The sequence below is a fragment of the Bombus impatiens genome, unplaced genomic scaffold (genome assembly GCF_000188095.3).
Source record: "Bombus impatiens unplaced genomic scaffold, BIMP_2.2 scf_2222, whole genome shotgun sequence".
Taxonomy (NCBI): Eukaryota; Metazoa; Arthropoda; class Insecta; order Hymenoptera; family Apidae; genus Bombus; species Bombus impatiens.
The window spans coordinates 618763-630772 of NT_178641.1; the positions used below are offsets into that span (position 1 = coordinate 618763).

The window sequence follows — 12010 nt, forward strand, 5'->3', positions numbered from 1 at the left end:
TCACAGCATTTCATTTTTGAATAAAATTACCTCGCGTAACAACGAAGAGTAGGCAAACGAGAATGCGTTCTACAAAATCCTTAGAAATGAATAATTTAATAAATAATTCAACAAATAACTGATAACCTAATCGATAAAAATTCTAATAAATAACTAAGAATATGTTAAAATAATTAAATAAAAACGTCTGTATTTTGAACAGACGATCCGCATTCGACACGAATAAATTTCAAACTTAACGCAACAAGTAGGAAAATAATCCGCAGGAAAATCAGAACAGGATTTGATATTAATTACTTAAGCGTACACTCAATACTTGCCACGAACGCAAGGATTACGTACCTGATGATTATAAATCCATTGTTGATTCCCCTTGCTACCATGACAAGGATAGAGGATGACATCGGTGCCGCTGTAATCCAGGCACGACTCGTCTCGACGGATCTCGCCAGTCTTGCTCAACATCCAGTACTGTGACAAACGATCAAGATTAATGTTCGTGGATTTTGACCTCCATCGTTTGCCTATGACCGATGGTTCTGACAGCTACTGCACATACATATGGATGCATTTGTCCACCGACAGACTGCCGAAATCATAAACATTCAGGAGACGAATGGAATAGGTAAATTTCTTTGCAACTTGTTGGAAAAACGTCATGAAACTAGGTGAACATTTTTGATCAAAGTATATGTTTACTGCAGGCCAAGTTCGTATAAAAAATCTAAGAGCGTTTAATATTGTGTTCTAGAATTTTATGTAACTTGTCTGACATATCGTCGACCACGATCACTTGGCTGTATTTTCTTATTACTCGACTAAAGTTCTATCTCCTCTAAGATGAGAATTTGAATTATTTGGAAATTATCATCGTCAGGAACATTTTACTAGATTTTGTTAAACATTCTAGTATCTCGTAATTTATCAAATTTTAGATTTTTTATGGCCACAGGTAATTTCAAAATTTTTTGATTAATAGAGATTCTAAAATTTGTGAGCCATATGTAATAGCGTAGAAACTGTAAAGTTATGTAATAGATTTACTATTTTCACAAATGAATACATGAAGGATTAGGTATCAAAAAAATATATTTGAAGAAAATGGAGTAATAAGGTAATCGTAATAAGATTCAAATTTCTGCTTACACGAGAGACCATATAATATGCGGAGCCACTGAAAACTTTTAATTAACACGGTGAAATGGTCAATTTTCTTAATTGAAAAGAAGCTTCTTTGTTGAAGGGATCAAAATTTTCTTTTGTAGCTTTGAAGTTTTTAAGCGCGTCCGGGAAATTTAAGTTTTTAATACGTATGAAGAGGAGTATTTCATCTCCGTAATTACTCTAACAATATAGTGGGTTCAAATTTGCACATGTAATGGCTACTTAATGCTTTGAAGCCTTATGAGCCTTCGAATATCCCATGGTAGTTGAAACTTTTTAAATTCGATAAATGTTCATCGATAAAATAATTAAAATAGAAGTGATAAAAACTTCAAGAAAAAATGTTTTCTTTATCAACGATAGAAATATTCTATTAGACTGTAAATAAATTTTTCCCATAACAAATAAACTATAAAATATATAGAAACCCTGATGACAGAATTCTATTTTGTTAAAAATAAAAAAATGTTAGTGAAATCTTTTTCTACGCGAACATTTTCACCACTTTTCAAACGCAATTTCATCGGAATAATTATTAATTAAATATGTGCGTACGTGGTTACATTTGACACACTTGAGGCGAAATTAAATCCGAGTGGGAAATTATATGAGAAGGGAATTCCGTGATAATGAATGTCGATCGTTGATAATCGAGTTCAGTGGTCCCAGATATTGCGTCGATCTGCTCCTATGTGATTGAATCATACTGGTCAATTGAATTTGACATCGTTCCATCAAGTTGTAGCTGCTAGTAGCGAAAACGAGAACTAGAACGTATCTTGTTAAGTGCCTAAGTGCGTGTACGTTCGCGCTTTTGAAAGCATAACAAACCATCCCTGCTGTAAAAAGAATTATTTCAACTGAACTACTTGTAAAAGATTTAATGATCTTTTTCTGCAATTAAATGATAACGAATACAGCGTAATATTATTAAATTGCTGATAATCGATTTTAAATTGGACAAATTTTGTTATCTCAAATTTAATTTATTACATTTCGTTATCGTATTAATTATATTCCTCGAGAATCGAATAATTACTAATACTCCTTTCCAATATCTACCTGATATTATTTTATTTCGCGTCTAATTGATATCTAAAATTAGCGTAATTAGCTGAAGCGTACGTACAAAATTTCAATTGGTACAGGCCGAGGAAGCATATGTAGCGAAGAGTTCATTAAGTGTCACGAGTGGTCAGGGACGAACAGTGGCTTCTACTTATTCAAATCGTTACACGGTTGTAACCGCGCTGTCAGAACCATCTGTGTTGAAAATTCAAAGGTTTTCAGCCTCTGTCGTGCAACGATAGACTCAAAAGCTGCGGGATTCGGGATAACGAAAAGCGAGGATTAATGCCATGCACCAGTTACCGCATGTTAACAACCAAGAATTACTATCTATCAGCTCCAACAGTACGTAAAATAGATCAGACAACCATAAACCAGGATCGAGGTAGAAATGATGTTAATCTCTCCCTAAACGACACCTGTTCCAAAAAAAAAAGAAGAATCACTGTAATCGAATTTGCAAATTCTCTGCGAGAAATCTTCCCTTTATCGCCCTTTTTATTTCCATGGAATTTTATATCGAATATTAAAAGTAGCCACGAGTATTTTAATGATAATCGACGATGAAAAACGATTTAACGATAACATTCAGCGATCGTGTATCCACGATCACAATCTAATCTTGAATATAGCTTTATCTAAACACGTGGCTATCAAGCGACTGTCGTGCTATCTGTTACCTAATTATCAATGATTACTTGCTGTTAGTGTCACCTAATCACAATACAATCGGCCTATCTGATTTCGATCTTTTCATCAGCTGCCAACTGCGTATTATCGAGACGTCTGTTAACTGCGCGATCATCGCTGACTATCTCTTATTGGATTGTCATCTACAACCGACTGTGTACTAGTTGATACACGAGATGCGTATGTAACACTGGGTGTAACTACTGTCGACGCTTGTCTGACGGTTGATGTTGCGAATAGCTACATTGTTATACATTGTTATAGGATTCTGTGTTTCATTGTTCAGGATTTTGTGTTATTACATATTGAAACGTATAGTGAGGCAATCGTGAATGGAAGGATGGATTTATTTTACTTTTTCTAGGAATAAATACGTTTGAGTTATCATCAGCAAGATTAATATAGGATGGAAATGACTCTTTAACAAATTAATGAAGATTATTCTTGTCGCTAATGATTTTCACATTATAGATAATTACGGCTGTATGGATTTTGATTAATTTATACTGTAGAAATTTTAATTTTTATCTATTTTTACTTTGTAGTATTAACAAGATTAGACAAGAATTACGCGATAATTGCAAGAATTTGCCGTTCGTAAAGCGTATGTTCATTGAATTAACTAGAAATGCTTTTATTCTTCATTATTGCGTATTTGTTAATTAAAACGAGAATTCCTTTATCTCGTACCATCAGCTATTTAATTCAATCGTGCATTATTGTACGATTTCGAACATTCTCTGCTCGACGCCTGTCTGCAATTCACTACTGTTATTTAGAGAATTCTCTAATTTGCTGGTTTCATGTGTCAGTTTAATTAATTAGGATTCCCTCAATTCGGCTATCGTTCTTTGTCCATCAATCAAAAGCAATCTCGTACTTAGTAATTTCGAAAGTTCGCGCGTTGTTATCTGATAGCCAATTTGATTAAACACATTACAGTTGATTGACGCGTTACAACTGAAGTTATTTTTCCAAAAAATGTGTAAAAAGGGTCTCTTTCTAAATTCGCACAATAAACACAGTCTAGTTATAGACAATCTCGATGTTTCTCAGCGACGTTACTATAATGAACAGATCCAGCGAAAAAGTTTCGAAATACGCCACAAAATATCCATCAGTCGGTGCATAGTGTGATTCGTGTGCCGTCATTCGGACGCGTCGAAATCATCAATGGACGCCACACGGTGGAAATGCAGAGTGGCCGCGACTGCATCAGAGAGTCGGTCGGAGTTCAGGGGTAGCGGCGTAATTACCGTGAAACCGCGGCTTAATTGCTACGGCAAATAGCTAAATTAAAGCGACGCTTTACGAGGCCAAGCGAGCGGCGACTGATTGTGTTTTTGGTTGTAACCGGTTGTCACGGTTGTTAAACCGCGCCGGAACTCCGGGGAACGATTCAGCTTTTGTATCAAACGTACACCCGGGACTCGCGCCGGCCAGCCTTGTCCTTCTCTTCCTGCTCGACGTCATCGTCTTCGTCGTTGTCAGCATCGTTTGCGTGATTTTAACGACGAGACGAATGCCCGGTTACGAGGCTACCTTTTCATAGTTTCGACGTGACAGCACTCGTCTTATCTGGTAACGAGCTTCGCCGACCCCCTTTTTCTTCCTCTCACGCTCCCTTGTTTCTTCTAACCAGGTGAATTTTTAGTCGCCATTCGGTTTAGTTAGTATTTTTCTTGTTTTAGGTACGCAAGAGAAGCTTAGAAGAATTTAAAGCCGCATGAAATTCACTAGGGGAAGCTGGGCAGAGTTTCGTGTTTTGGTAAATCAAAATGTGTGAAATTGAACGTACATTGAACTGCTTTCATAGGAAAATGGATTTCGGATCGTGTTATAGGATGTTTAATTGATGAATGTTTCTTGGAATATTGGTATTTAATTGATGAATGTTTGTGTTCGTGTATTATCGATGAATATTGTAGTACACCCAGTTTAACTGTTTAATCTGACACCGTTGTTGAATATTCTATGGAAATATAGAACTTTCTTCTATATAGAAATACTCGAAAGTAAATGGACCAATTTGAAATCCTTAAAAACTTTACGCACGTTAAATTATTAAGCTATTATATCCATACTTTCAAAGTTCCGACGATGTACGTAGTTGAGAGGAATCACAAGCAGCAGACAAGATACTGAAATAAAAATTTCAAATTTCTCTCACGACGAGTACCCTGTAGCTAGGTAGTAAAGAACATAATTTCCACGCCATACACGACTTCATTATGTCGCAACAAGCTGCAACATTACGAGTGATTCTTTCCCCGTGACAAATGATACCGAAACAACAGATCGATTCATCAAGAGCTTAGCGCCCTTATCAATGGGTGCTGAAAGACACGTCATAGCCAGACGAGCGGACATTACTGTAGCCTCGACATAGCACGGTTACACCCACGATGGGTAATTTCCAGCACGCGTGCTGGTTCCCACGGGTCAGAAGATTAATTCGACACGCTGGCACGTGAAGCTAAAAATGACGACAAGCAGCAGATAGCCGGGCCAAGAGAAAGCTATGTAGCTTGGCCCAACGTGCCACTCGTGCACGTGTGTGAAACAGAGACAGAAATAGAGCTAGACAGACAGAGAAAGAAGGTCGACGATTGATGAGCACCTGCACCAGATTAGCCACGTTACTAATTGCAGCGAAATGGGTCGAGCTTAGCACCGAGTTAGCGTGCAAGTTAAATGGTAAACGTGTCGTGTCGGTTAATGGTCCCTTTTTCTTCCTTCGTCGGCGATACTCGTTCCTGGCAGAACGATTATCGTGAACAATTGTCCGCCCGGGCGACACCACCAAGAAAATTCGTAAATAGTTGTGGCGATTCTAACGAGACTGCTTTGTAATTTACGCGAACACAATGTGGAATACATTAGAAAGTTCGAAATCGTCTTAGAAAATTCTCGTGTTGGTGATGCGAACTAATTCAGTAACGTTTTAAAGAGATTTCGACTGGAAAATTCTGATTTTTTCCAAATTGTCACCAAACCCGATCTACTATAAATTAGAAATGTTTTTCTATAATATTCGATGATTACGCGCTGCTACTTGAGAACTAAAGAGGATCTGGACGAGTCAGAGATTCGTGAAACAAATGTGACAAACCGAGGGTTAAAAATGCCCAATGTTTGACGAATCGTACGCTTCACTGGATTGTAAACAGATTTGTAAAAATTAAAAAATAAAAACAGTTTCCATTGTTTCTTTAAATATGAAATTGCGAGCCTGTTTTAAAAACAAAAGAGATCGTTGTCGATTACATACCAAGCTGTTGTACCATTTTTCGAATCTATTTATATATTTTCAGAAGAGGCATTCGATGGCTTCCCGTTATCGTCAAATCAACAAAACACAACAACATTATAAATATATTATCATTGATTACCTGTACGTACACACAACTATAATCTTGTATCATTATAGTATATGACAGATAATCTCTGTAATATCACTTGTCTCCAGGTCACGAAACGCTATTACCTGTAATATGACTGTAGTGTGTAATTTCATACTGTATTCGTAGATATATGCCTGGAAAATGTATTATATTCCATCCTGCTCTGTAAGTAATAATAATCTGGCCTGTGTTTTATTAAATAAACCGCGTGTGTTATTAAAACACGTTATACGGGACTCGGACAAGTTCTATTTTTTGCAAAAACATTGTTGTATTAAATGAAATTTTGCCTGTACATAATTAACAAATACATAGATCGCGTTTCTCTGGGAAATTGCGCATTATAATTTCACGTTAACCCAAATTGACATGTATTACATTTTAGAAAATATTGTCGAACATAACACCAGAGTTATATTCAATGAATTATGGTATTTTTGTAATATGTGTACCCACAAACAATTAATTTACTATATAATGTTATATCAGTGTAAATATTATGAAGTTTTGTTTCATTTTTCAGAAAGGCAATTTCCGAGATTTCACTTCCAACGTACTCCACAAACATGCTACGAGCAAGTAGATTTACAAATATCCCATCACCATCAAGGATCGAAAAAAACAAAAAAAAAAAAAAAAAAAAAAAAAAAAAAAAAACGCCTTGCAGATTCGAATTGACACTCGAACTATTATTAGAATGAAATGAAACAAGCAATTACAGCACCGCGTGCCCCGATGATTATTCCAAACGCGTTCATTCCCTCGAATTCTGAATTCGTGTACCTGATTGCCGCCCTGGCGGTGACAGGGATATAAACCAACTGGCTGGTGCAGGTCTTCAGGTTTTCCTGCCGAGTCTATACACATGCTGCTAACCAGGTGTCTGATCTGCAGCGAATTAACAGATTTGCAAACTGTTACTACTGAACTTTCGCCGCGAAAAGGATTCAAAGAAACTTAGCTTCTTTTATCATTCGATCTCAACAGTCAGACTGATCTCGCGCAAAGATTTACCACAATACCTTCCTATTTCTTATCTCACAAACCTGAAGAAATGGAAAACACGAAGCCACACAGATAGTACACATAAGCCTGAAATACGTACAACTAATCATGCAGGTGTGAACGGGTGTTAAGAGGCTTTAGGTTAGAGAAACGAAAAATCGACTTTCGACGAGTATTCCGTCGCAGAAATACGAAGTAAAAGTTGTTCTTAATTAGATTTCAAGATTATTTGCATCTTAATTCAGAGAAGTGTGTTTCAAGTTCATTGCTAGACTGCAAACATTCGAAAAAGTCGAATTTTCGTTTCAAGCGTGAATCTGCGACACGAAGAGACACGAGATAGATAACGAAACAAACGGCTGAAAACGGAGCTCGTCATATGTTTGATCGAGGTTTGGATTCATCGTCCGTGCGTCTATTTGTACCTGATTTCCACCTTGTCGATGGCATGGATAGAGTCCAGCCGGTTTGTGCAAGTCTGCCTTGCGTGCCGGCGAATCCAGACAGGTGTTACCTCCTTCTCCAAGATTACGAACCTGTTCATTAGTTAGTACAATCATTTCACGGATTAGTATCACTAGAAGCGGCAGGTTAGTTCGTACATTCTTTCGCGTAACGCGACGAACACCCGAGAAAAAGAAATAATTTTGTCGTCTTGATTATCATATCAAGGAATTAAAACTAAAACAAGGTATTTGAAGCAGGTGAACCTTGAAAATCAAGTTAAGTTTCGCGATTTCAATATTTACACGCTTTAGTATTTAAAAAGTAGCGTAATTAATTTAAAAATTCTACGTTCAAAAAAAGAAAAAATGCCAATTATTCCTTGAATTCTCAATGACCGATTCTAATCGTCGACAACGTGTAAATAGTAAAAGATCTTCTTTGGAAAAGGAAACTATAGCGACATGCTATTGTCGGGAAAGTTGGAAAATTGAACCTCTTTAAAAAGAACGGATCTGACAATCGACGAATTCCTCTCGTTAGAGAGACAGCGAGGAGAATCAATCTTCGATATCTGCACGCTATAGAAAACAATAGGAATTATATCCTGGGCGAAAAATATTTTTCGCGTCGCAGACGATTTCCTATCGAAAATATTTTTCTCCTGATGGACCGTGTTATTTTTCTCTCTGGTGTTCGCACGTCGCCACGGATATTTACAATCGCCAAGTATTTCGCAGTGCCACGTCTGGGAAAACGAAAAACGCATAAATCAATGGAGGGAAACGTAATAATTGAACGGCTGCGCTCGTATATAAAGCTTCGCGAAAGCTCTGGCAAAATTTCACCCTCGCGATACCATCGAGATGTAAAGACAAAAGTACACGAGTCATGTGTTATCGCGTAAGTGAATGCGATATGGAAATAGAGAAATAACGCTGCGTAAAGGGTCTTTCCATCCTTGTCTAACCAGGCACACACACTCACCTATCACACTGTTCGTTGATCGGTGTTACACTCACACATGAGCCGTTTAATGCAAAAATAACGTCGGTCAGTCTTTTGCCTGTCTGGCTTATAACCATATCTAGACATCGAAACCATCATTCTGTTTTGCGCAGAAGTACTGTAAGTATATCTTCGTTGTCTATAGTTCCACGTTGAATAGCAGGATACGCGAAAATGTCAAACTCGAATTCTTACAAAATTTTTACTTTATCCTTCATTACCCGGAAGTTTGACTTACGTTAAACAACTCATATATACTGTGCATGTGCATATGTATTAAACGAGGGCACAAAGGATCTCTGTGCAGCGTACTCTCTATTCCTATATCGTTGTTTCTTTATATGCTGCTATCTTTACATCTCCATGCTCGATACGTGGTACCTGATCGTTCTTTTTTACGCCTCGCTGACATTTTATCGGCGTAGATTCCTGTTAAACGTTTCTTTCATTATGAATCGTGCGGTGGAATCTCGATTGTACAAGTTGGTTCTTTGTCGTTGAGTTTGCGGAATTTGTGCAAGTTGTTTTAGTTTTGCAAACCGTAACGCGAAGGTTTGGAAGACCAGCGTTTCTTAACACATCGAATGCCATACGTATTTTATATATTTTAGCCTGAGAGACTCGACAGATTCAAATATATTGCGTCACGAGATTTAATTTTTGTAAAATATTGTGTTGAGTTTACACGCTCTTTTTTGGGTGGTATCTAGCATCTTCTAATCGGTATTTTAACATCTTCTAATCGTTCTATAAAATTTAGATAAGTGGATCACCGATAATAATCGTGATAGTCAATGTGCTAAAGTAGTTAATACTTGACTACACTGCTACTTGAAAGTCATAGTGATGTAATTAATTAGTTAAGTTAACACGACTATTTTAGCGTTTTCTAAAATTTTATCGTCGTTATATACAGGGTGTACGACCACGAACAGAGCCCAATTGATTTAGATATTTTAAGATTTTCACAGTTTCTCTACAGTACTGTCTCTACCAATCTTTCTTAAAGTTTCCACAAATTTCCAGCAACTTCTTTCTTAAAACAACCCGTATTTCTCCTGATCAAACCGTTCAATCGAGATCACCGTCTGTGAAACGTATCGAGTATCAACGAACGATCGATTTTTCCTCGAGCTCGTGGTACACGGCCCGTAGAACAGTTGCACAGAACGCGAACAAAAAGACGAGGCCTGCAACAGAGCGATGCGGTTTTCCATTTTTCAGATAGACGGCGACAAATCGAAAATGAGCCGGAGCTACTGTGTTTTGTCTGCGAATATACACCGATCCTTGCACGTGCACTACGCGCATACACCTACGAAAAACACAGACGCACAGAAAAACACAGACGTACACGTGATCTTCGCGTATAGAAGACCACGTGTGCTCGCGGGTGTATGCGTTTTCATGCAATAGAATGCATTCAGTCACGAAAGCCCGGTCAGCAAAGTCCTGATTTCGCTGCATGCAAGAATTCTGTGGTCGTTGCAGTTTCAACACGAGCATCTTCGTGTCTTTCATCCTCGTCGTTCGTAGTCGTCGACGTTGGCCGATCTGGCTGGAATAAAAACTACTGATTTATCGTCGACGTTTGGCCGACTTCGATGAAATTCCGGAAGTTGCAGGATTCCCATCTTCGTGCCGAGCTTTATTAAAGACTCGGAGGCTCCTGTTCGACCAACTAATTTTTTCGAGAGGGTTCCTTTCGCTGATTTATAGAGTCCTGATTTTTGGAAGTTATTCGCAGAGTCAATGGAATTCGATGGGAATTGAAAGAAATTGAGCTGATTGGAGGCTAAATAATTGGATAAATGATAGGAGGATTCTTTGAATAAAATTTAATCTTCTATAACGCCATGTCAATTGAATTTTTTCAAATTTACTTAGAAAATGTCGTTTCTTCTATCGTCAAGCTTGTCACTCGTTACCGTTACGCAAGAATATCTAGTGATATTAGTAATTTATAACTTGTAACTTGTAAAATTTTATCTATCGTCAATTTGATTGTTCCAGACGATTCTGCTAATCAAACGGAAACATTCCGACTAAAGCGAGTAAAATTGAAATAGTTGTTCGATAACCAAAAGTCTATGCAAACCAGTTCATAAAACATACGTTACGAAACATTCACCCCTTTTCACGCGTCGTTTCATCGAGCAGCCAAATTCTTCTCCCTGAGCATTCATCAAAGGCACACGTTTTAACGAGCACAAATTTTTCACTCGTATCGGTCCACGTGGATCCGAAAATTATTTGCACGCGAGAGTCGCATTGGAACTATAAATCCACTCATCTCCTCGTTTCCCTGACCGCGAGTAGCCAACGTGATTTAACCAACTCTCCATAGAAACAAAGGAAAAAGAAAAACGAAACAAAAAATATGATGAGAGTAGAAAAAAAAAAATAAAAAAGGTTAGGATGTCGGATATCAAGAAGAAGAGAAGAGAAGAGGAAAGGCTGGCTAGACTGTAACAGCATAAGTTTCGTGACAGCCAGTGAAATTGTTATTTCGCATGCGGCACGGAACGCATTCCGAAGCGCAGAGCGCGTGAAATGTTTCTTCGCGAAAATGTCCGGCCATCCTTTACGCGTTTCCTCCTTTTTCCAACGCGCCTCTCTTTTTCCACTATTTGCCCGGCCGTAAGAGTTTCTGCAGGCGAACGGTGCCAGCGCCGGGAAAAAATATGGCGAAACGCATTCCATTCCGGTTCGAATGGGGGAACTGAGGGTAACGGCAGGATACTAGCGAGGGTGGAAACCGGTTGATCGATACGATTTCTACGCCACAGTCTCGTGGCTAACGCTCGATTCTTTCCCGATTTCAACTCCGTCCGACTCGATAAAGCGGATCAAGCATCGAATTCTGTTTTGTTTAATTTCTACGTTTCGGTTTTCCACGCTGAAAAATTCATTTACGTGTCTGTTTATTAACGTTCCACCAGTTTTGTTTTAAGAGAAATCCCAGTGTAACAGAACATTTTCGATAAATGATTAGTAGAATATTCAGAAATAAATTAGAATTTAATTCTAAACAGGAAAAGCGGAAGAAATTGTAATTTTTGGCAAACGTAAGACGATCGAAAATTCAGTTAAGAAATTCATTTCCATTCGATCTCGTTCAAAGAGAATTCAACGAGGGAAACGTTGTACCTTTGTCTTGTCGGCGTTTGTAAGGAGGCCTGTGTAAATTATGAAAAATTAAGCCATAGTTTTGTTACGTCATAATC

At 37.9% G+C, this 12010-nt stretch overlaps 1 protein-coding gene across 5 annotated transcripts in view; it reads right to left on the minus strand.

The window, feature by feature from the left end:
* LOC100748507 (putative polypeptide N-acetylgalactosaminyltransferase 9) overlaps positions 1-12010 on the minus strand; it is a 299103-nt gene that overhangs the window by 4336 nt on the left and 282757 nt on the right. For 4 of the 5 annotated variants that reach the window (XM_012393134.3, XM_003494457.4, XM_033324344.1 and 1 more), the window contains 2 exons: positions 7757-7867; positions 343-471 (listed from right to left, as the gene is read on the minus strand). In XM_012393134.3, coding sequence (XP_012248557.1) covers positions 343-471; positions 7757-7867 — 240 coding nt within the window. Of the gene's footprint in view, positions 1-342; positions 472-7109; positions 7215-7756; positions 7868-12010 lie in introns of all 5 variants that reach the window. The other variant, XM_033324345.1, reaches the window with a different exon arrangement.